Source organism: Leucoraja erinacea, chromosome 27 (genome assembly GCF_028641065.1).
Source record: "Leucoraja erinacea ecotype New England chromosome 27, Leri_hhj_1, whole genome shotgun sequence".
Taxonomy (NCBI): domain Eukaryota; kingdom Metazoa; phylum Chordata; class Chondrichthyes; order Rajiformes; family Rajidae; genus Leucoraja; species Leucoraja erinaceus.
In genome coordinates, this window is record NC_073403.1 from 14,143,687 (window position 1) to 14,169,696 (window position 26,010).

General features: G+C 47.3%; 1 protein-coding gene across 1 annotated transcript in view; it reads left to right on the forward strand.

Moving 5' to 3' along the window:
• Positions 1 to 24,576, forward strand: part of kcnh6a (potassium voltage-gated channel, subfamily H (eag-related), member 6a) — a 120,840-nt gene extending 96,264 nt beyond the window's left edge. Inside the window, exons 7-15 of the mRNA XM_055657103.1 lie at positions 4,222 to 4,621; positions 7,759 to 7,958; positions 8,706 to 8,958; positions 10,091 to 10,284; positions 12,537 to 12,636; positions 15,312 to 15,557; positions 18,974 to 19,157; positions 20,759 to 20,960; positions 22,109 to 24,576. Of these exons, the coding sequence (XP_055513078.1) occupies positions 4,222 to 4,621; positions 7,759 to 7,958; positions 8,706 to 8,958; positions 10,091 to 10,284; positions 12,537 to 12,636; positions 15,312 to 15,557; positions 18,974 to 19,157; positions 20,759 to 20,960; positions 22,109 to 22,378 (2,049 nt within the window). The 3' untranslated portion in view covers positions 22,379 to 24,576. The remainder of the gene's footprint in view (positions 1 to 4,221; positions 4,622 to 7,758; positions 7,959 to 8,705; positions 8,959 to 10,090; positions 10,285 to 12,536; positions 12,637 to 15,311; positions 15,558 to 18,973; positions 19,158 to 20,758; positions 20,961 to 22,108) is intronic.
• Positions 24,577 to 26,010: the final 1,434 nt, after the last annotated feature.

Here is a 26,010-nt window from a genome sequence, read left to right on the forward strand (position 1 = left end):
AGATACCAGTGAGCACACCACTCTTCTCCTGAGACACATAGACACTGAGACACTGTTCTCCTGACACACATGTACAAATATCACCCTGAGAGGGTGGGTTGGGGAGACATGAGACATGAGACATGCACAGATATCCCTCTGAGAGAGAGAGAGACAGATGCCAGTCGGTGTGCAGACACCCTCTTGAGCGAGAGGTACTGAGAGACATAATTTAGTGCACAGATATCTACCTAAGAGAGAGGGACTAAGTGGTACCAGATATCCACCTGACGGAGGGACTGAGGAGAGTTGTACAGGTACCTGATTGAGAGAATGGGATTTGAGAGACACTCATCTTATGCATAGGTGTCGTGTTGAGGGAGAGAGGGACTGAGAGTCACTGATCAGTAGACAGAGATGGCTCTGAGAGTGATTGGGAGACACTGCTTGGTGTCCAGATATCTCTCTGAATTTGGGCACAGATTGGGGCCCCATTAGGGCCACAGTGTGAGCTGTGTGAGCTGCCCTATGTAACACGTTGCCCCAGGGAACGTGTGGTGTTGCAAGTTTCGCTGACTGTTTCACTGAATGTGTTTGTTGCGGCCAATCTTTCGAAAAACAGATTTGCCAGGCTGGTGACGCTGAGCGGGCAGTGCAGAGACGGCTTAGCCCTCATCAAATCACCCCTGACCAGACAGTTGCCTTGGCAACAGATTGGATGAGCACAACGGTAATTGTGTCACAGGCTGTGATGTCAGTTTACTAATAGGTTCTAATGCAGTGTTGGAGGGAACAGCAGGGGCAGCTCAACGTGAGACTGAATGTTACTTTTACATGGGGCAATCTATGATTTCAGCACATAGACCGATTGAGCACAAAAGAGCTTCCACCTGTCTCTTCCAATCCACGTCTAAATATACGTGAGGCCACCTCAAGCAGAGTGCGATGTTCTCCTCTCGTTCTCAGCACCGCAGCAAGAGAAGGTGCTGAAAGCCTCACTTCCCATCTGCTGCCCGTATTCTGTGTCACCTGTCTAAGGGTGTCGGGGGGTAAAGGGGAGAAGGCAGGAGAATAGGGTTGAGAGGGAAAGGTGGATCAGCCACGATTGAAAGGCGGAGTAGACTTGATGGGCCGAATGGCCTAATTCTGTCAATTATGAACAGAAATTCGCCCATGCAAAAAACACAAATCGCCACCAACTTATTCAAGGTGAAAAAATAACGTAACAAACACAAAATGTGAAAATAGTAATCCTGGAATTTATGAACTGTCTCTGTTTACCCAGGTCAGTTTATGGAGCTTTTTCACTCTTCACCACTCCCTTCCTCCCCCTTACCCCCCCTCCTTCCTTCTTGCCGCTGAAACATCCTTTCCTTGATCCATTCTTCATTTCACTCTCCTTTCCTTATCTTCTTCCTCTCCCCCTCTCCCTCTCGCACACTCTCTCCCTCGCTCAATCCTCTCTGTCACTATCCACCCCTTTGCCTGCTCCCCTTTTTACTTTTTCAAATTCTTCTTCCTCCAATTTCCCTGATTTCACTTTTCGGACTCTTCACTTTTCTCCTCACATCACCTTTCATTCTTTCTCTTTTTTTCTGCCCTTTCTCCTTCATCTCCCTAGATCCCGTCTCTCTCCTCTCATTGGCCTCCCTCCCTTTTCTAATGCCTCCTCATTGGAAGTCATCCTCAGATGCCTCCTCGTGTCTCTGTGCATCTCAAGGATGGAGAAGAGGTTTGATCTAGATTGTCCCTCATTCACAGGGAGAGTGTGAGGGGCTGGGCAAGGGACGCATGGGTTGGGACCAGGTCAGCATGTCAGCTTGATGTTGGAGGTCAGACAAAGGAAGAGGTTAAAGGAGATGGAATGAAAAGTGATGTGAGGAGAGGTGAAGAGTCTAAAAAGTGAAATCTAGTTTGACATTGGGGCACAATCCTCAGGGTGCAGGGTCCTAACGTCATGGAAGTCCCCTTTACCAGTCTGGACTTAATGTCCGACAGTTCAGGATTCCCTTGCTTCCTCACTCTCTCTCTGTGGATCCCTGGGGATCTGGTCCGTCCAGCAAGGATGTACAGTGGTAGAGAGTCTAAAGTCTCAGATGGCAGCAAAGGCAACAAGAAACCATGCAGGCTGCTGAGTGTCGTTGCTGGAAATTTGAGTTTAGTTTATTGCCTTTGGCAAGCAAACAGAATTTAGATGTACTGTGGAAACAGACCATTCAACCCGCCGAGTCAGCGCCAACCAGCGATCACCCCGTATACTAACACTACCCTGCACACTAGGGACAATTTACAATTTTTATCAAAGCCAAATCAACCTACAAACCTGTACGACTTTGAAGAGTGGGAGGAAACTGGGGCACCCGGGGAAAACCCACGCAGGTCACAGGGAGAACGTATCAAACTCCGTACAGATAGCACCCATCATCAGGATCGAACCCGGGTCTCTCGCGCTGCAAGGCAGCAACTCTACCGCTGTGCCACCGTGCCATTCCAAGGTGGATGGCCAGCAGGACAAGAGTGGATATTGCATCTAGATGTTACAGAGGCCTCAGGCATCTATCTGCTGCAGATCTTCCACCCTTAATGGACCAGTAGCAGAATCATTACACCACTTACTCACTATCAGTCATTCTATCCATAAATCAAACTCTTCAATTAAATTGCCTGTCAGTAATTGTAGAACGTCTGTTTCTAACATGCATGTCATCCAAATTCCTTGTTGAGAATTCAGCAAGTCACTCGCTCCAAGTCTGTTATTGTATGTATAAACCCCTGGACACCTTGACTAAATTTCCCCAATAGCTCACTCCGATGTATTTGTTATTCTAGATTGTAATCACTCAATTGCCTCTAAAATGTTCTGAGCGTTACAGTATTTTGAGGTAACCTGCTCTGTATGCAAGTGCTGAAATGGATTCCTTTGAGAGCGGTGGGGTGGAATGGCAGATTGGAGCAGTCCCCTGCCTTTCCAAGAGTGCTTTGCTCTATTTATATCTTGCTCTAGCTCTCCCTCAGTCTCACTCAAAGTGACGGATAGAACAGCACATGCCTGGCACAGTCTGAGTGAGATTGGGTCATAGAGCAGTGGACTGAACAACACATAGTTGCTATTCGTTGAGTGAGACTGGGTCGCAGGGCGACAGAATGAACACATGTGTAGGATAGACACAAAATGCTGGAGTAATGCCCCTGTCCAACTTAGGAAACCTGAACGGAAACCTCTGGAGACTTTGCGCCCAACCCAAGGTTTCCGTGCAGTTTCCGGAGGTTTTTGTCAGTCTCCCTACCTGCTTCCACTACCTGCAACCTCCGGCAACCACCTGCAACCTCCGGGAACTGCACGGAGGGTGGGGCATCTCTGGAGACAGGGGCATTACTCAGCGCGTCAGACAGCATCTCTGGAGAGATGGAACAGGTGACGTTTTGGGTCGAGACCCTACTCAGGGGGAAAAGGGGAAAGAGAGATATAGACAGTGATGTGGAGAGATATAGAACAAATGAATGAAAGATATGCAAAAATGTACCAATGATAAAGGAAGCACATAGTTGCTATTTGCTGAGTGAGACTGGGTCAACCAGCGACAGAATGAACATGACAGAGCTAACATATGATGAACATTTGATGGCACTGGGCTTGTGTTTGCCGGAGTTTAGAGGAATGAGGGGGGGGGGGGACCTCATTGAGACGTACAGAATAGTGAAAGGCTTGGAAAGTATGGATGTGGAGAGGATGTTTCCACTAGTGGAAGAGGCTAGGACGAGAGGTTAGAGCCTCAGAATTAAAGGACATTCTTTTAGGAAGGAGAAGAGGAGGATTTTCTTTAGTCAGCGGGTGGTGAATCTGTGGAATTATTTGCCACCGAAGGCTGTGGAGGCCACGTCAGTGGATATATTGAAGGCGGAGATAGACAGATTCTTGATTAGTACAGGTGTCAGAGGTTGTGAGGAGAAGGCAGGAGAATGGGGTTAGCAGAGAGAGATAGATCAGCCATGATTCAGATTCAGATTCAGATTCAATTTTAATTGTCATTGTCAGTGTACAGTACAGAGACAACGAAATGCAGAGTAGACTTGATGGGCCGAATGGCCTAATTCTGCTCCAGTCACTTATGATGTTATGATCTTATGAACAACACGTGCCTGCTGCAGGCTGAGTGAGACTGGGCCATAGGGCAACAGGATGAATAGCACATGCCGGCTACCCAGCCGCTCATGGGATGTGTGTGCCCCTTTGTGTTGCAGACCACCACCCTGATCGGCCTCCTGAAGACGGCCCGCCTGCTGCGGCTGATGCGGGTGGCCCGCAAGCTGGATCGCTACTCCGAGTACGGAGCCGCCGTGCTCCTCCTGCTGATGTGCACCTTCGCCCTCATTGCCCACTGGCTGGCCTGCATCTGGTACGCCATCGGCAATGTGGAGAGACCCTTCCTGGTTCACAAGATAGGCTGGCTGGACAACCTGGGCGACCAAATCGGGAAGCGATATAATGACAGCGATGCCTCGTCCGGACCCTCCATTAGGGACAAGTATGTGACGGCTTTGTACTTCACCTTCAGCAGCCTGACCAGTGTCGGATTTGGGAATGTTTCTCCCAACACCAATTCCGAGAAGATCTTCTCTATCTGCGTCATGTTGATTGGATGTAAGTTGGCTTTACTAGGTGTCAGAGATGAAGGATGTCACCTTCCACAGTTTTCTCACATAGTGCGGTCCGGACACAGAGTTCACTTGCACCTCCAACCGCATCTACAGTATCGGCGTGCACTCTTGTATATCGGTGGTCGTTTCGCTGAACACCTACACTCAGTCCACGATGTCCCAGCTGCCAACCATTTGAACTCCCCTTCCCATTCCCGCACTGACCTTTCTGTCTTGGGCCTCCTCCACCAGACTGTTCACCAGACTGATTCCTGGGATGGCAGGACTTTCATATGAAGAAAGACAGGATAGACTCGGCTTGTACACGCTAGAATTTAGAAGATTGAGGGGGGATCTTATAGAAACTTACAAAATTCTTAAGGGGTTGGACAGGCTAGATGCAGGACGATTATTCCCAATGTTGGGAACGTCCAGAACAAGGGGTCACAGTTTAAGGATAAGAGGGAAGTCTTTTAGGACCGAGATGAGAAAATCATTTTTTACACAGAGAGTGGTGAATCTGTGGAATTCTCTGCCACAGAAGGTAGTTGAGGCCAGTTCATTGGCTATATTTAAGAGGGAGTTGTGGAGATGTGGCCCTTGTGGTTAAAGGGATCAGGGGGTATGGAGAGAAGGCAGGTACGGGATACTAAGTTGGATGATCAGCCATGATCATATTGAATGGCGGTGCAGGCTCGAAGGGCCGAATGGCCTACTCCTGCACCTATTTTCTATGTTTCTATGTTTCTTTGTTTCCACTGTCGAAGTGAGGCCACACGAAAATTCGGTGAACTGCACCTCATATTTCGCTTGGGCAGCTTACAACCCAGCGGTATCAATATAGATTTCTCACATTTGAAGTAACCCTCGCATTCCCTCTCTCTCCGTCCCTCCCCCACCCCCAGTCATCTTGCCAGTTTCACTGTTTGTATCCCTTCATTAACACTTCTTCCACAGCCAACAATGGACCATTGTGGGCTCCACCTTTCTTGAGTCATCGGTGCCGGATTTGATTTGTTCTGAGCCTGACGGGTATCCCGATTTAGTGGCATGCTGGGAAGAACAAAGTGAGTCAGAACTGAAAGCGATAACTGACAATACTTTCCAAGTTCGTTGGCAACACTTCCGAAAGGAGCAGAGGGAACAACCCCACCCTACTCTTCCTGACCCAGAACCATGCCTGTTATGTACGGAAAACCCATGTCCCAATTAGTCGGTCGGATATTCGCAATTAAGTGAAATCACCCAGAAATGGTTCTGCATTTGTATTATAGTCAGAGTCCTATGGCATAGCAAGAGGCCCTTTGGCCCGTCGTATCCATGCTGACCCTCACGTATCCATCCATACCAACCCCCATTTCCTGTCCGTTTGCTTGTAGCTGCTATGCCTTGGTAATTAAATGCTCATCTGAAAACCTCTCAAATGTTGTGAGATTGCTCTCTTGGGCAGTGCTTTCCAGATTCTAACCACGCTCTGGGTCAAAGAGATTTCCTCAAATACCCGTTCAGTCTCCTACCTCTTACCTTCAACAGTGCCTGCTTGTTATGAGCACCACTGCTCTGGAGAAATGTTCTCAGTATCCATGCCCCTTATAATTAGATATACCTCTATCAGATCCCCCCTTAGTCTTCAGAACTCCAATTTGTTGTTGTTGTAAATGACCCTGAGCAAGCTGTCTGTAGAAAGTTTTACCGTACAAGTATTAGCGTAGAAAGAGTTTGAGGGCAAGATAGATGCTCATTCATTAGTGGTAGATCAATGATAAGTCACGCTGGTGTGGCAACTGCTAGCATTGTTCCTAACCCTGCAACACCTCTATTGCCACCACTGAGACACCCGGTCTCTGTAGCTAAATATTGCAAAAAGACATCGCCTGTTAATTGTAACACACTCAGTTCACTATGGAGGGTATTTGAACACCTTGTACTGATTTCTGCAGCCTCTCAATCAGTTTCCCAATGATTGTAGAGTCCCTTTAATGGAAAACAGAAATAAAACATTTGGGTGCAAAGTGCTCGTATTTGCACTGTGACTATTCGCAAAAGTCGTGGTTTACGTTGAGACGGACATAAGTGTGTGTTCTGGGAATCGCGAGGTTATTAGATACATAGAAACATAGAAACATAGAAATTAGGTGCAGGAGTAGGCCATTCGGCCCTTCGAGCCTGCACCGCCATTTAATATGATCATGGCTGATCATCCAACTCAGTATCCCGTACCTGCCTTCTCTCCATACCCTCTGATCCCCTTGGCCACAAGGGCCACATCTAACTCCCTCTTAAATATAGCCAATGAACTGGCCTCAACTACCCTCTGTGGCAGAGAGTTCCAGAGATTCACCACTCTCTGTGTGAAAAAAGTTCTTCTCATCTCGGTTTTAAAGGATTTCCCCCCTTATCCTTAAGCTGTGACCCCTTGTCCTGGACTTCCCCAACATCGGGAGCAATCTTCCTGCATCTAGCCTGTCCAACCCCTTAAGAATTTTGTAAGTTTCTATAAGATCCCCTCTCAATCTCCTAAATTCTAGAGAGTATAAACCAAGTCTATCCAGTCTTTCTTCATAAGACAGTCCTGACATCCCAGGAATCAGTCTGGTGAACCTTCTCTGCACTCCCTCTATGGCAATAATGTCCTTCCTCAGATTTGGAGACCAAAACTGTACGCAATACTCCAGGTGTGGTCTCACCAAGACCCTGTACAACTGCAGTAGAACCTCCCTGCTCCTATACTCAAATACTTTTGCTATGAAAGCTAACATACCATACGCTTTCTTCACTGCCTGCTGCACCTGCATGCCTACTTTCAATGACTGGTGTACCATGACACCCAGGTCTCGCTGCATCTCCTCTTTTCCTAGTTGGCCACCATTTAGATAATAACTATTTAGACATAAGTGTGTGTTCTGGGAATCGCGAAGTTATTAGATACATGCCGGGGTCCCATCATGGCTAACATCAAGATGACCAATCCAGTTGGTGTCATGGCCGTAATTCAGCAGGAAATGGCGGCTGGCATGACCCTGGCCAGTTCACACAGATGCTGGCCTGGTTGGTGTGTTACATCAATCCAGTGTAAGGGCAGGAGGCCACTCTGACCTCCATCACCCCTCATTGATGCTCTAACATGCCTGTTGCCCACAGCTCTCATGTACGCCAGCATCTTCGGCAACGTGTCGGCCATCATCCAGCGCCTGTACTCGGGCACCGCCCGCTACCACACCCAGATGCTACGGGTCAGGGAGTTCATCCGCTTCCACCAGATTCCCAACCCGCTGCGGCAGAGACTGGAGGAGTACTTCCAGCATGCCTGGTCCTACACCAACGGGATAGACATGAACGCGGTGAGTAGCAGTGGCTGAACTCCTGAGCCGCTGGCAGGGGCAGGAGTGGGTCACTGGCAAAGGCACAGCACCTCCCTCCCCACGCTCTCACTGTGAGCACCAGGGAGCACCACTGGTTGGGCATTGGAATCAACATTGGCACTGGTGGGACAATGGGCCCAGCACTGGCAGTGGTGCAGCACTGAGTTCTGGCACTGGTGGGTGACTGAGATCAAAAGTGGGACTCTTGATCAGCACTGGCACTGGTGGGGCACTTGGATCTAACACTGGCACTGGTGGGGCACTGGATCAGCACTGGCACTGGATCAGCACTGGCACAGGTGGGGCACTGGATCAGCACTGGCACAGGTGGGGCACTGGATCAGCACTGGCACAGGTGGGGCACTGGATCAGCACTGGCACTGGTGGGGCACTGGATCAGCACTGGCACTGGTGGGGCACTGGATCAGCAACTGGCTTTGGTGGGACACAGGACGCACTCTGAACCTGGGACCAACACCCGCCCCTTGGGCCTGAGGACCATCCACTTCCTGGGCTGGGGGACCCTCTTTTGCCCAGAGGGGAAAGCAATACAAGGCCGGGAGGGGCTGGGGGGAGGGGGTCATTTACCTATTGCCACCCCCGTGGGGAGGGAGACTGGATCAGAGGCTCCCGGGGGGGGGGGGGGGGGGGGGGGGGGGGGAGGAGGAGATTGTGTGAGGAGGAGCAGGGAGAGTGCTGGGTGTGACCGTGTAGTTTTCCCTGCAGGTGTTGAAGGGTTTCCCCGAGTGCCTGCAGGCCGACATCTGCCTGCACTTGAATCGAAGTCTGCTCCAAAACTGCCGGGCCTTCATTGGAGCCAGCCCCGGCTGCCTGCGCGCCCTGGCCATGAAGTTCAAGACCACCCACGCCCCGCCAGGCGACACACTAGTGCACTACGGGGACGTCCTGACTGCCCTCTACTTCATATCACAAGGCTCCATAGAGATCCTGCGCAACGACATGGTGATCGCCATCTTGGGTACGTTGCTGTCAATGTGGCCTGTCTGAGAGAGGAGGGGTGGCTGTGTCTGTAGGTTGGCTCTGTCTGAGAGAGGAGGGGTGGCTCTGTCTGTAGGCTGGCTCTGTCTGAGAGAGGAGGGGTGGCTCTGTCTGTAGGCTGGCTCTGTCTGAGAGAGGAGGGGTGGCTCTGTCTGTAGGCTGGCTCTGTCTGAGAGGGGAGGGGTGGCTCTGTCTGTAGGCTGGCTCTGTCTGAGAGAGGAGGGGTGGCTCTGTCTGTAGGCTGGCTCTGTCTGAGTGACAGATAGATCAGTCCAAAGGGTGATGTCTCTGTGAGGGAGAGATGCGTCTGTCTGCGGGAGAGGCTCTGTGAGGGAGAATGTTTGGCATTTTCTGCAGATCTGTGGAGAGGGAAAGCATTAGTCAATGACCTTTCATTAACTGCGCACAAACTGGTGAAGCTGGCTATCTGAAATCATCAGCATTGAGTCCCAGGAGCTGCAATGTGCTCTGTTGCAGGGTGATTGTTTTAATTTTCTCTCTCTGCTGCCCTCATCATCTTCCTCACTTACTCCTCCTCCAGACACATCAGCCCTCGCCACTCTCTGTCAGAGACCATCGTCACTATTTGCATCATTTGGGTTTTCTCGATCCTCAGCCCATCACAGACATCTCTGTTCTCCTCGTTGCTGCTTCCTCCCTACACCTCACCCCCATGGTTTAGTTTACTGAGATACAGTGAAAAATGTTATTTGCTTGCTGTCCAGTCAAATCATATTACACATGAATATAATCAAGTCATACACATGTATAACAGAGACCAGAGTGAAGAATATCGAGCTACAGCTGCAGAGAAAGTGCAGATAAGAGAAAGTTCAACGGCTGCAATCAGGCGGGTTGGGAGATCAGGACTACGCCCTTAGCTTATTCAAGGTTCATTCAATAGTCTGATTACAGCATTTGGGCATATCCCGTTTCTGCATTAGCCATTTTGGTGATTTGTGACTTTGTCTTCCCCCTGTGTCTTGGAGGGCTCCGGAGTGAGTTGAGATGAATGGCTGAGAGGGAGCGTGCTGACCATGCAGTATGATTGCATCCCGGGTACACTACCTCCTCACTGTACAGCTGATGCTTTTGTTCCTTTGACAATGTAGGGAAGAACGACATCTTCGGAGAGCCGATCAGCCTTTTCGCTAGGCCTGGGAAATCTAATGGCGATGTGAGAGCGCTGACGTACTGTGACCTACACCGGATAGTACGGGAGGACCTGCTGGAGGTGCTGGACATGTACCCCGATTTCTCCAGCAACTTCTGGACAAATTTGGAGATCACTTTCAATCTCAGAGATGTGAGTTTCATCTATTTGTATTCTTTGGTTTAGTTTAGTTTGGAGACACAGCGCGGAAACAGGCCCTTCAGCCCACCGTGTCCGCGCCGACCAGCGATCCCCGCACATTAACACTACCCCACGTGTACTAGGGACAATTTACACTCAGAGCCGCTGTCTGAAAAAAGCTCTGAGAATAGCTAAGGACAAACTGCACCTCCTCCACACACACCTGGATCTCCTGCCATCAGGCAAGAGATACCGTAGCATCAAAGCCCGGACTACCAGACTGCTAAACAGCTTCCTACCACAGGCTGTGAGGCTGCTAAACAGTCACTCTGTACTCACAGTCACCTGATTCTGTGGCTTTGCACTGACATTTTAATAACTCTGGCACTGGCCACTCAAATCAGCTGCCCTGGACATTTTAATGATTGTTTTTACTGTATTTTAATGTTGCTGTTTTACCTGCTTTTAACTATTTATACTGTTTCATCAGGGACTGGATTGTTTTTACTGTTATTATGTGTGAAATGTTTTAAGTTTCATGTGCGATGCTCCGGTATTCCCTGGGAAACGTCATTTCATTTTGCACTGTACAACTGTTGCTTGGCAAGATGATTGATTGATTGACAATAAAGGTTGATTGATTGATTGATTGATTGATTGATACCATGTAGACAAACTTAAGCCAATTACCCCACAAGCGCTGCAAGGCAGCAACTCTATCGCTGCGCCACCATGCCGCCCCTAATCAAGAGGAAATGCATTGGGCCTTTTTCCGCAACAGTGATGCCTCCTTTGTATTCCTAAGTACAAAGTGTGTAGGAATAGTCAACTGAGACAATGTACAAGAGTTTCAAAGTCCAAGTTGCTTTAAGTGCAGCTGGCCATAAAGGCCCATTGTCTTGGCGGTGTTGCAGGGTCGGTCTGGTCAAGCAAAGTTGTAGATGTCCTCCACTTCTGCTCCACCGCTCTGTGCCACCGTGTCCGGTCCACACACTCGGTTTCTTGGAGCGCCACTCCTACATTCCTTTCCTACTCCAGTCCACCCAGTGTCTCTCTCCTTTTGGGCATCTTTTCCATTCCTTCCCCCTCATTAACTGGGGTCATCACCCTCCCCCACCAAGTCTGACTGCCCATCACGCACAAACATATCCGCCTTTACTCCTGAGACCTACCCTCCCCATGCCCTCCCTCCCCCACCAGGCTGCGTCTGACCCTCATTCCCACCCGACCACCACCTGGTTCAACCTCTACCTACCAGTCCCTGCTTTCATCTCTTTATATCCTCCGCACTCTCAGTTCCGATGCAGGGTCTTGGCCCAAAACTTCTGCCTCCTCAGATGTTTCTTGATTCGCTGAGTTCCACCAGAGATTTTGTTTTTCTCCATGAGAGGTTGCCATTGGCGATGAACATGAACAATGGGTAAAATCCCTTTGTAATTGGAGTGAAAAGCAGTGACGTTTCCAATTTAGTGCACCAACTTCATCTCACTTGGTGTAAAAACGCAAATGGATTTGTATGTGTAGTGCAGCGGCTCGTACATTTCAACATTCTGATGCAGGAGCATCTTTCTAACACACCATCAGAAATGCAATTTCACTTTATTTTCAGCAACTCCCAGCATTAGCAAAATCAATGAGGATGTGTCAAAACATTCCTCAATAATTGGAATGGAAAATAGAAGTCAGATACAATAGACTGTCGGATGTTCTATTTAATAAAGTTAAGAGAGTTCATTTGTCACATACATCGATATGAACTGGAGCAATTAAATGAAAACAGATAATGAAGGATGGAAGATAATGAAGATTTGCAGATCATTGTGTGTCCAAGGCACAATAATAGGCAACGTACGTAAACTCGCAAATCAGGAAATATTGGTGAGATTGTGGGAAGGAATTGCAACTCACCCCCAACATCCTATTGATGTCTGGAACTGCCTCAAACGATGGAATATCCTGGACCTGGATCTTCACTCGATGGAGAATGGCACTGTCAAACATGTGTACCTGGGTGTAATAAAAAAAAGAACTACAGATGTTGGCTTACGTCAAAGATAGACAAAAAATGCTGGAGTAACTCAGCAGGTCAGGCAGCATCTGGGGAGAAAATGGATGTGACATTTTGGGTTGGGACCCTTCTTCAGCCTCCTTCTTCAGACCTGAAACATCACCTATCTGTTTTGTGTATCATTTGTGCGTGGATGCTGTAACTCAGTCCATGTAAGGTGCTAATACATTATTACCATTTATATTGTATTTAATAGACTGATCGAATCCCTCGCTCACCGCCAAGTGATGATTCCAACTGTGAGCACGGAGAACTTAATCCCAACAAGTTTTCCTTCCAGGACAGGAGTAACACTGGTGAGTGTACAGATGGAGTGATCTGTCCATTTAGTGGTGGTCACCACCAGCATTGGCCTAGGTCCGATACTCATAGCATGTCATCCATTCTAAACCTAATTCGCGAGGATAAGAGGCCTATATCTGACACACTGTAGGTCCTCCTTACCCCGACACTATACGCCCTGGATTGGACAGAGTCTGTCAAGGATTAAAACTGGACAATGATCACGGATCACCATAGCTCTACATTCACTTAATAGTTTATTGTATTTACATTTATTCTACCATTATTATTACATTTAGCCCACACTTCACTATAACTATTATTTACACAAACAATCCTCTGGATTCTCAGTGATATTGAACACAATTTAGATTAGTTTAGTTTAGTTCAGAGATACAGCGCGGAAACAGGCTCTTCGGCCTACCAAATCTGCACTGACCAACGTTCCCCATACACTAGCGCTATCCTACACACTAGGGACAATTTTCAATTTTTACCAAACCCAAATTAACCTACAAGCCTGTACATCTTTGGAGTGTGGGGGGAAACTGGAGTACCAGGGAAAACCCACGGGTCACAGGGGGAGCATACGAACTCCATATAGACAACATCCACAGTCAGGATCAAAACTGGGTCTCTGGTAAACTAGCAACTCTACCGCTGTGTCACCGTGCCAACTTGTTCTCATTCCTGTCCGCAGTTCCCTTGCAAGCTGCTGACGCCTGCCCTGAGGCCTCTTATGTAAAACAAGACTCGCATCCAGGGTAGTCTGGTGGACATAACCCTGCCCTATTGGACAGCGCTGTCTATACCATCATCTTGCCTGTTTATTGTAGTCTATGAAATGGCTCCTTCTCACCCTGTCTGTGAAACAGTCCATTGGCCTTACAGGAGGGTCATCCTGTTTGTCCACATCACACAACATGCTTGCAGGAGTCATAGTTCATCAATATTTGGAAAAAACGCTAAATGTAGAATAAATCCAGATTTAGTGGCACTGAGGTTGAAGCAACTATGGATTTATGAGCATTGGGATCAGACAGATTATGGGTTTTAGGAAGGCAGACAGAAGTTCGATGTAAATGAACATGTGTCGCTGTGTCTCAAACTATTCTATTTACCTGCCGTTACAGCTGCCTGACTCCTTTAACATTGGTTTATTGTGGGATAAAGGTGTTCTTGCTGCAGGCCAAACTACATCAGGTATCAGTGCCATAGATCTACATCTCTGATGCACTCTCCTGGACTTGCAAAACCTGACCAGATTGTAGAGTCATAGTTATACGTCATAGAAACAAGCCCTTCAGCCCATTGTGTCCGTGATAAACACCATGGCCTATCTATACTAATCTTGCTTGCCTGCATTAGCTCCATATCACTCTGTGCCCTGTTCAGTCAAGCCCCTGCCATAATGCCTCTTAAATGTGGTTCCTGTTCCTGTTCCTGCTTCCACCACCGCCTCATGTGGCGCATTCTAGATACCAACTACTTGTTGACACAGTTAACCCTCGGATTTCCTTTGAATCTCCTCCCTCTCGAAAACCTATGCCCACTAGTAAGTTAAATGACCTCTGTAAAATGCCGCTGGTGTGTGAGTGGCAAACTATGGAGGAGATTGATGGGAATGTTGGGAGAATAAAATGAGATTATTGTAAAATGGATCAGTGTAGGTTTAATGTGGGTCAGCATGATCTCAATGCACTGAAGGGACATTGGGAATGTCCAATGGAAGTGGACATTGAAAGTCTGAGCATCCTGCCACTGGACATTAGGAATCAGAGGGTCCCACACTGGACATTGAGAATCAGAGGGTCCCACACAAGACATTAAGAGTCCGAGGGCCCCATACTGGACATTGAGAGTCAGAGGGTCAAACAATGGACAATGGTCTGGGGAGGGGTCTCGACCCGAAACATCACCCATTCCTTTTCTCCAGAGATGCTGCCTGTCCCGCTGGATTACTCCAGCATTTTGTGCCCATCTTGGGTTTAAAACAGCATCTGCAGTTCCTTCCTACACAATGGACATTTAGAGTCAGAGTATCCTGAACAATGATCCACCAGAGGATCGGTCAACAGAAAAAATAAAATTTACTTATAGGATCTGTGCAAGAGTTAGTAGAAGGCAGTGATAACAGCTGACGTCTGTTTCTGTAAGACAGTTGTTTGGTTTAGGGTGGAGTCAGGTGTAGGAGGTATGTTCCAATCTCTAAGGGATCAAAGTTTAATGATAGTCCAGAACTTTAAAGTCAGCAAAATATGATAAATTGTTGAAATATGAATGGTGATATTGACTTCCAGAAATTCCAAGGGTTCTACCAGGAGGGGGGGACTTCCCGTCGGTCAGTACTTTAGTTTAGAGATTCAGCGCAGAAACAGGCCCTTCGGTCCACCGAGTCTGCACTGACCAGCCATCCCTGCACACAAACGCTATCCTACACACACTAAGGACAATTTTTTTAATGTGCTTAATACCAAGCCAATTCACCTACAAAACTGTGCATCTTTGGATTGTGGGAGGAAACCGGAGCTTCCCAGAGACAACCCATGCAGGTCACGGGGAGAACATACAAACTCCGTACAGACAGCACTCGTAGTCAGGATCGAATTCAGGTCTCCGGCGCTGTAAGGCAGCAACTCTACCGCTGTGCATCCTTGAGGGGCTGAGTGGGGTATTTGTTGTATTTCAGATGTTAACGGTGCAGGAGAGCCTGACGATGACCAGGTTCCACTGACCACACCGCGGAGCCGAGCACCGAAGGACTACAGCAGCATGACCCCATGCTCACAGAACAGCGAGGAGAATCTCAAAGCTTCAACATTCAGCATCACTGAAGTGAAGAACAGATTGCCCGCCACAGCTATGAGTCCCGTTTCTCCCACCATGGGCCACCTGCAGAACAAAAGCAAAAACAATGGATCCAATCCCTTCACAGGTAGGTCGGCCTCCGTTCTTCCTGGATCTACTGGATGAATGACTAGGACTCAGAAAGGGCCATGCCCGTTTCCTGCTCCTCATCCAGCGGACAGGCGTGGATTGTTTTCTCTGGAGCGGAAAAGACTACAAAATGTATTAAACACTGCCCAGTCCATCATCAGCTCTGACCTCCCTTCCATCGAGGGGATTTATCGTAGTCGCTGCCTTAAAAAGGCTGGCAGTATCATCAAGGACCCACACCATCCTGGCCACACACTCATCTTCCCACTACCTTCAGGTAGAAGGTACAGGAGCCTGAAGACTGCAACGACCAGGTTCAAGAATAGCTACTTCCCCACAGCAATCAGGCTATTATAGATATAGATATGCCATTTATTGTCACTATACATGTACAGTGAAATTGAAAGCTGCTCGTACTCAGTGCATACATATAATTTAGTACAAAAAACAAGAAACAGAAAAACAAAAAACAGAAGGGAGAAGGGGGGGGGGGGGGGGGGATAGGTGCACAAATTCTGCAGCGCTATATACATATATACAGATGGAAGTCCGGGTGTTGGGCTGTGAAGTCAGTGTGTGAATTTGAATTAAGAGTAGTTATAATTTTCGGAAAGCAACTATTTCTGAGTCTATTTGTCCTTGATTTGATGCACCTATAGCGCCTATTAAACCTGGCTCGGACAAAACTCAACGTTAATAGCCCATTATCTGTTTATTTGCACTTTATCCGTTTATTTATTCATGTGTGTGTATATATTCATATAATGATATATGGACACACTGATCTGTTCTGTAGTCATGCCTACTATGTTCTGTTGTGCTGAAGCAAAGCAAGAATTTCATTGTCGTATCAGGGACACATGACAATAAACTCTCTTGAATCTTGAATCTCTTGGAATACCGGAGATTGCAGGGAGACCTGATGGAAGTATATAAAATTCTACGAGGCATAAATAGGGTCGACAATCAGAAACCTTTTCCCCCGGGTTGGAAAAATCTAATGCTAATCGATGGAATTGCCATTGTCTCTGGCAGTGTAAGGCAGCAACACTACTCCAGCGCCACCATGCCGCCCAATTAGATGGGCAACATCTGTGGGATACAAAACAAAGTTAAAGTCTCAATGTATAGAAAGGAACTGCAGAAACCGGTTTATACCAAAGATAGACACAAAGTGCTGGAGCAACTCAGCGGCTCAGGCAGTATCTGTGGAGAAAAAGGATGGGTGATGTTTCGGTTTGGGTCCGAAGAAGGATCCCAACCCGAAAAGCCACACATCCTGCCTGATCCGCTGAGCTACTCCAGCACTCTATGTCTATCATAAGCTAAAGCTTGAGTTTGGAATCCTTCACGCATACTGTCCTCCACACCCACTGAAAGAAGGGATCAGTGTGTGGGTACTAAAGACAAGGGTACTAAAGCCTGAAGTGCCGAACGGATGATCCATCTCAATCTCCTCCTGACATCTCCCCCATCAAAGCAGCCGACCTACTGCCAATTCAATTCACTGGGATGATCTCGGATCTGGAGGGATTATCTTCTCAGGAAAGATTGAACAGATTGGATCTGTTCTCATTAAATGCTAGGAGGATGGATCCTCTTGTGGGGGGATTCGAGGACCAGAGGACACTGACGCAGTGGGTGCTCCAGGGGTGTTCATTTAAACTGAGAGGAGGAGGAATTCCTTTCCCCAAATGGGTGAATATTGGAAATCCCTTGGCTTTGAAAGAAATTGAGCCAAAGTCCTTGAATAGATCCTAAACTGAGATAGGTAGATTTTTTTAATCAGTAAGGGAATCAAGGAATGTGGGAGAAGATACGAGAGTGGACAAGGTAAATTGTATAAGCTACAAACTTATTTCATGGTGGATGAGACTCCAGGGGCCAAATGCTCTATTCCTGTTTTTTAGTTCCTTACGGTGATACCAGTTACAGGGCACAGTTACAGCAAAAGCTGCGTGAACTGATGACATAGAAACATAGAAAATAGGTGCAGGAGTAGGCCATTTGGCCCTTCGAGCCTGCACCGCCATTCAATGCTGATCAGCCAACTCAGTATCCTGTACCTGCCTTCTCTCCATAGCCACAAGGGCCACATCTAACTCCCTCTTAAATATAGCCAATGAACTGGCCTCAACTACCTTCTGTGGCAGAGAATTCCAGAGATTCACCACTCTCTGGGTGAAAAATGTTCTCCTCATCTCGGTCCTAAAAGATTTCCCCCTTATCCTTAAACTGTGACCCCTTGTTCTGGACTTCCCCAACATCGGGGAACAATCTTCCTGCATCTAGCCTGTCCAACCCCTTAAGAATTTTGTAAGTTTCTATAAGATCCCCCCTCAATCTTCTAAATTCTAGCGAGTACAAGCCGAGTCTATCCAGTCTTTCTTCATATGAAAGTCCTGACATCCCAGGAATCAGTCTGGTATCCTAGCAGTCTGACATCCTAGCAGTTGAACCTCAGCGGGTCAGGCAGCATCTCTGGAGAAAGGAACAGGTGATGTTTCAGGGTCTTTGCTCCAGATAGTATGTATTAACGTACGATGTATGATAGGTGATATATGGTATTATGCATTAACATTACGCTGTAACACATAACTATTGTTATTATTGGATATGTAAAGCCAATTAACAATTGTTATAAATTATAACAAGTGGGGATGGAGGGGTTTTGAGATTGGTGTGTGGGTAGGTGGGTCAATGAGAGCCTCTATGTATGTTATGTCTTGTGCTGTATGTTCTATGTTGGACCCCCTCGAAAACGAGATGACTGTCCATCTCAAGGGGTTATCCATAAATAAACTTGTTTCAAAGATGCTGCCTGACCCACTGAGGGCTGAAGAGGGCCAGGCAAGGGGATGGATGATGGTTCATAGGACGAACATTCATAAAGGAACCATTGAGTTACTCCAGCATTTTGTGTCTATCTTCAGTGTAAACCAGCATCTGCAGTCCCTTCCTACACATTCTAGCTGTAAAACCACAGACCTACGCCATGCCTCTCACCATGCTGTTCCTGTACAGTTACAACACCAGCACCTCCCCAACATTGTGAAATTGCCCAAGTATGACCTGTTCTAAAAAAAGCTGGACAGATCCAATCTGGCTAATTAACATTTAATTATCAAATTAGCTAAGCAACAATATCGGTCTGCAATTTAACCCCAGTTGAGAATAAGGGTCCCAACATGAAACATCACCTATCCATGTTCTCCATTGGTGCTGCCTGACCCACCGAGTTACTCCAGCACTTTGTGTCTTTTTTTGTAAACCAGCATTTGCAGTTTCTTGCATCTCCACTTATCCCCAGTTTCCTGACTTTGAGTATATCCTTTGATGTATTTATTCTATGGTGGTCAGATTGTGAACTTTCTCTGCAGTTTGAAACTGTCGATGTCCCCTTGCTCCCACCAGGTACTTACACCAGTGTGTCCAACATGTTCAGTTTATGGAGTGAGAGAAAGGGCGTGGATTGCCTGGAGCCACACAGACGTTCATTATCAGCTCATGCCAACCTGGAGACGGCATTGGGCATGGAGGAGCGGGCCAGACTCGAGGTGGAATCCAGGCTGGAGATGCTCCACGCTCAGCTGAACAGGTGAGAGGAGCACGGCATTGCGGAGAAACTAGAACCAGTATCATCAACTCGAGCGCACTGTGGGATGCCCCTCAGTGAGATCAGATTTGTACGTTACCGGACTATGGAAAGAATTCCGATCCTTGTTTCACTGAGCTGTGTGATCCATAATGGTTTTCCTGTGGTATATGTAGTTGTACCCATAACATGTTTCCATTAGATTAATTGGTGATAACACAAGTAATGAATTAGGGAACACCATTTGTATTACATGAGCTGAATTGGTGGGGTGGGAGATTGCAGCCTTCATGTGGTCCACCCTGTTTCGCCGAATGGCGGGGTTGTGTCATATGAGGAAAGGTTGAAAAGACTAGGCTTGTATTCACTGGAGTTTAGAAGGATGAGGGGGATCTTATAGAAAGATATAAAATTATAAAAAAACTGGACAAGCTAGGTGCAGGAAAAATGTTCCCAATGTTGGATGAGTCCAGAACCAGGGGCCACAGTCTTAGAATAAAGGGGAGGTCATTTAAGACTGAGGTGAGAAAAAATGTTTTCACCCAGAGAGTTGTGAATTTATGGAATTCCCTGCCACAGAGGGCAGTGGAGGCCAAGTCACTGGATGGATTTAAGAGAGAGTTAGATCGAGCTCTAGGGGCTAGTGGAGTCAAGGGACATGGGGAGAAGGCAGGCACGGGTTATTGATAGGGGATGAGCAGCCATGATCACAATGAATGGCGGTGCTGGCTTGGGACCGAATGGCCTCCTGCACCTATTTTCTATTTTCTATGAATGCAATCAACCTGGTGTGCGCAATCAAATAAGATCACGTTTAGGCTGCGTACGCCATACGAAAGAAGAAGAGAAACTGAATTGGTTATACAAGTTCAACAACGATTTTCCGCCCCCCCGCTTAATCCAGACAAATTCCCCCCCTTAATCCAGACCCCGTCCCCCCCCCCCTCCCCCCCCCCCCCCCCCCCCCCCCAGAAGTCCGTCTGAAAATGATGCACCTGGGCCTGGCGGGGCAGCTGATCACGACCTCATCAGAACTTCCGTGCCACTCGGTGGGTCGAATATGCCGCCTGGTCTGGGGTGTGAGCCAGATGTCAGTGGAAGATGGTCAGATGGTGGGACAGACAGGGAAAGGAGTCCTGGTCTGTCCGGGACCCCCAGCAGTAATACGCCACAGCACTGGGTGCAAGGCATGGCAGTGGGTTTCTTTTCTAGCCATTAACTCTATTACGCCGTTCACAAGACAGATGATCAGTGAAGGGCCTGGAACCCAGCTAACAGTATCCCTTCAAAGCGCTGGAATAACTCAATGGGTCAGGCGGCATCTCTGGGAAAAAAACATTTTGGGTTGGGATACTTCTTCAGACTGGTCCCTAAAGAAGGAAAGAAAGGTCCCAACCCAAAATGACACCCATCCCACCCCAGAGATGCTGCTTGGCCTGCTGAGTTATTAGTCTGAAGAAGGGTCCCAACTCGATACATCACCTATCCATTTTGTCCAGAGATGCTGCCTGCCCCGCTGAGTTACTCCAGCACTTTGTGTCTATCTTTGGCATGTACCAGCATCTGCAGTTCTTTGTGTCTGTATTCATTCAACTTCCCCGCAGGTTGGAGACTCGGATGTCCGCTGATATCAACGTCATCCTGCAGCTGCTGCAGAGACAGGCAGTGCCAACTCCTGTGCCACCGGCCTACAGTGCTGTCTCCCCAGTGCCTCACCCCATTGATGTGTGCTCCCCCCTCTCAGCGGAACACAGGCTTGTCCCCTCTGCTCAACCTACCTCGCCACCTCAAGCACCTTCTATGGAGGTAGGTCACACCTTATCTGCTGCCCAATAGTATCCAGATAAAGTCATTAGTAATAGCCGATCAGCTTGTAAAGGGCACCCTTGATTATCAGCACCGTGGTCTAGTGATTTTGCTGCCAACGCTTCATGTACTCCAGTAGATACCTTCCAAAGGAGCTCTATTTCCAATGACCAGCCTTTAAACTCCTTACAAAGGACACGTATTAGAACTTGTTTCATTACACTACCTTTGATCGGCTTTATTGGATTTTATCTTGCACTAAACGTTATTCCCTTTATTCCCTTTATTATGCGTCTGTACACTGTGGATGGCTCGATTGTAATCATGTATTGTCATTCCGCGGACTGGTTAGCATTCAACTAAGGCTTTTCACCATAATTCAGTACACGTGATAATAAACTAAACAAACTCAAATTTGTATCGAGACAGTGAAAAACTGTGAAATGCAGAGAGATCATACCATACTTGAGAGCATCATGTAATGCAAAAATAAGCTGCTTAATACAGTGTTACAGCGCATGAGAGAATGCAGATCAAAAATAGTGCTGGTGTCGCAATGGGGTAGATTGGAAGATTGGGGGATACCTTAATTGGCCAATAAGACAACTCTTAAAGGGCCTGTCCCACGAGCATGCGACTGCATGCGGCAAGCGCGACCAAACCAGAAGCGGGGGCCACGTGGAGGTCGAGTGAGTGACATGAAGTTCGAGCGAAGTCCGTGGGAAGTTCGTGCGTGACGTACGGCGTTGAGGTGGTGCGTACGGCATCGAGGAGGCTGCGGGCCGGCAGGCCATTGCCGCGCGGAATTTTTGAACATGGTCAGTTTTTCCGAGCCCCGCGCGATGTCGGGACCAACTCCGCACAACTCCATACGGCTCCGGCGATCGAAGTGGGACTGGCCCCGCGAGCCGTACGGCTCAAGCGACCACGTTAGGTCGCGCTTGCTGCATGGAGTCGCATGCTCGTGCAACAGGCCTTTAACTGTCAGTCAGGCAGCTTTTACCCATCTCTGATATTATAATAACAAGAAACCAGTGAAAAGTTTGAAAATATGCTAAATTTGTCTTTAGGAGCTGCAAGCTTCTGCACATGAGGCTGTTGAATGTACTTAACATAATAACCCTATTGAATTCTGCTTCTTTCCTCAGAGTTCATGCTACGCCTGGTCAGAGCAAGGCCACTTGAAACCCCGGGAATCCCTGTCCAGTGGAGTGCAGCTGGACCAAGCTGTCAGCCTTCACCCTGTTCCTGCTGCCCACACCCACCCTACCCTGGGTGGACAACTCCAGTGTGCTGTCTCCTCGCCCACCTGCTTCAGTACAGTCCGCTTCCCCTCACTCCCGGACCACTTGGAGACCTCTGCTGACAGCACAGACATTAAGAGGCACGTATCCGACCCGGTCCTTCCAGGTAGTTAGGGATTCGATCAGGAGTCTCCGGAACTTCCATCCGGCTCACCTCCATTTTCCAAGCACAACAAGTTGGCGCCGATCTGGATGAATGCCAGTGGAGAACAGGCGGGATAGCGTCACTGCGACTGCTCTCGGACACTGCCACAGATCGGACCGTGTAGGAATTAGCCCAGGCAAGAAGGCAATGAAGCAAGTCTGATTGACTTATTTATATCACTTTATTTTTAAGGTATTTATCACTCACAGGAAAAGAACCATGCAGAATTCTACGTACAGTCTCAGAATATTTTGGCAACATTGCGCACAGATGAACACGGACTGATTGCTCATTGGCAATGTTGTCTAATGGGTTGGACTGGACATCGTCTGCTTGCAATGGAGAAATAGCGGGTGTGCATTGAGACACAGTGGATCTTTACTCTGTGTCTCACCCTGTTGCGCCCAGTAGGAATAGGTACACGCGGACGGGAGATGCCGCTTTGTATGAGTGTAATATTGACTTCAGGCAAATGTGTAAGAGAGGCTGTTGCACACTGTGCCTCCGCCGTTTTAATCCCTTTCCATTGCACTCTGTCAGAAAACATGCCCAGCAGTGCAGACTCAGCCAGAGCCTGTGTTACTCCATTGATACTGCCTCGACATCCACAAGTGTAGCAAAGTAGCACTCCAGCAAATCCCCTTCTACATTCCGTCACCATGTAAACCTGAAGGATTTGGCTTTTTCATGATGTTTGTCAGTGTGAGTCTTTCCAGTGGTCATGTGTTCCCCTGTACCCATCCCACACCCCCACAGTATGTGGTGGGTCGCAGCCCGCGTACAACCCCTGCATCGACTCTGCCCTATTCCTGCAGATTACATATCACCTCGTTCTGCCCTCACAACACTTGAGCTGGTGATTCCGTTGGGATTCGTTGACTGAGTCTGATTTTGTAAGTGAAAATAAGGGCAATGATCTGATTGATCTAGCAACCTTGTTCAAGGAAACATACTTGCATTGGGGGCATACAATAAACAGTAATCCAACAGTCTGAGCAATGTTGTCATCATTGACACTGTAAATCAGCTGAGCTATCTCCAGGTTCTGGGCCACCAAGGAAGTGCTGGATTTTGGAGATCCATCTTTGGTAAGGGGCCACCTCAGAACCATCTGGACTTAGAAGGAAGATCACACACATTGTTCTGAAAAAAACCCCATCCTTCCACATATAGCATCTAAAGCACAGAATCAGGCAGTTTGGCCCACTATGTCCAGAATGACCTCCTATCTATAATAATCCCATCTATTAGCAATGTCAGTAATCTTCTAAGTGATTCATGCCCATCCAAATGGTTCTTAAATGCTGTGAGTGTTTCTGTTTCCACCATCTCTTCAGGCAGTGTGTTCCAGATTCCAAACATCTTCTGGTGAAAATATTTTTACTCGGATCCCCTCCAAATCTCTTACACCTTAACTTAAACCTAATCCTAATTGAAGTCTCGAAATGCCACCTATCCAGAGATGCTGCCTGGCCTGCTGAGTTACTCCAGCATTTTGTGTCATTCCTAGTTTAGATCCCTCGGCTATAGCGAACGTTTTGTTTAGTATCTACACTGTCTGTGCCTCCTACACTTTGGCTTCTCTTGGTTGTCCCCCTTTGGCCTTCGCCACTTCCAGGTAAATAAACCAAGTCTTTCCTGCTTTTCCTCATAATTGAAAAGTTCCGTCACGGGAAACATCCAGGTGAGTCCCTTCTCCACCCTCTCCAGACATAGGATGTCCTTCCAATAATGTGAGAACCCGAACTGTGTGGAATACTCAAGCTATGGCCTAACCAACGAGCTATAAAGTTGGACCATAGTCTCCTTGCTCTCTGTGCCCTGACACTCTCTCTCTCTCTCTAGTTACCCTCTCCCTTGACTCTCAGTCTGAAGAAGAGTCTCGATCCAAAACATCACCTATTCCTTTTCTCCAGAGATGCTGCCTGACCTGCTGAGTTACTCCAGCATTTTGTGTCTATCTTCTGTGTAAACCAGCATTTGCAGTTCCTTCGTACACAGTTTGTCTTCACTTATCTCATTGCTTGGAAAATAGTTGCTGTATTTTGATGTATGTGATTGTACCTTTACTGCTGTGAATGGGTGTTGTGGCATCCATGTGTGTGAGGTAATCAGAAATATGTGGAATTTTGGTAGAAAATACAAGCTTGCTTGTGACGACACGATATATCACTTTAACTGCCATGTCAAAATGCGTCTTACTAACAGTAAGAGCAATCGTGTTTAGCCAAATGAAAATCTTATCCAATGTGCCTGTGGTCAGCTGTCAAAGACAGAACTGTTCTGGGCAATCAGATTCTCACTCTACATCACTTGACCTTGTTATCAGTGAATTCAATAACACTGTAGAACCAGGTGCACTGGTTTCCTCCCACATCCCAAAGACATGCTGGTTGTTGGACCCCACTCCTTCTCCGCTCACCCTCCCTTCACATGGGTTCTGAATTAGCAGGTACATGAAATATACAAGACTTCATTCTTGACCAAGTTACCACAACAATGTTTCTGTCTGCACACACAGAATGAGTAAAGGGTCAAACGAGGTGAAGGTATGGGACTACAATAGGATGTAAACAAACTCTCAATTGTGATAGCACTGAAGTATATCGTACTTGCTGCTGTGTAGCTTCTAAAGAGCTGCCCAGCTATGAAATACAAACTGGTAAGCAAGTGGAGCACCGTGGCCTTATTGTCTGACAGTCGCAGGTTCCGATGGACTAGGACACCACCCAGACTCCGGGCAGCAACACGCACTGCCAGAAACAAAAGCTTTCTCACTGCTGGTGGCAGTATTGTCACTGGGAAAACTATATACAGTGCCCTCCATAATGTTTGGGACAAACACCCATTATTTATTTATTTGCCTCTGTAGACCACAATTTGTAATAGAAAAAATCACATGTAGTTAAAGTGCACATGGTCACATTATACATTTTTATACATTTTGGTTTCACCATGTAGAAATTACAGCAGTTTTATACATAATCCCCCCATTTCATTGCACCACAATGTTTGGGACACAGCAATGTCATGTAAATGAAACTAGTCATGTTTAGTAATTTGTTGCATATCCTTTGTGTGCGATTCATGGACATCACCAGTTGCTGGGTGTCTTCTCTGGTGATGCTCTGCCAGGTCTGTATTGCAGCCATCTTTAGCATGCTTGTTTTGGGGGCTAGTCCCCTTCAGTTTTCTCTTCAGCATATATAAAGCATACTCAATTGGGTTCAGATCGGGTGATTGACTTGGCCACTCAAGAATTGACCATTTTTTAGCTTTGAAAAACTCCTTTGTTGCTTTAGCAGTATGTTAGGGATCATTGTCTTGCTGCAGAATGAACGGCCGGCCAATGAGTTTTGAGGCATTTGTTTGAACTTGAGCAGATAGGATGTGTCTACGCACTTCAGAATTCATTGTGCTACTACCATCAGCAGTTGTATCATCAATGAAGATAAGTGAGCCAGTTCCTTCAGCAGCCATACATGTAGCAATGTTACATAATTTTGAGATTTTAAAAATCAAGTCTTTAATTTATCCCATCAGATAAAGCATAAAAAGAAGTTTAATTTGACACCTAATTCACTTTCATATCTTCAGTATT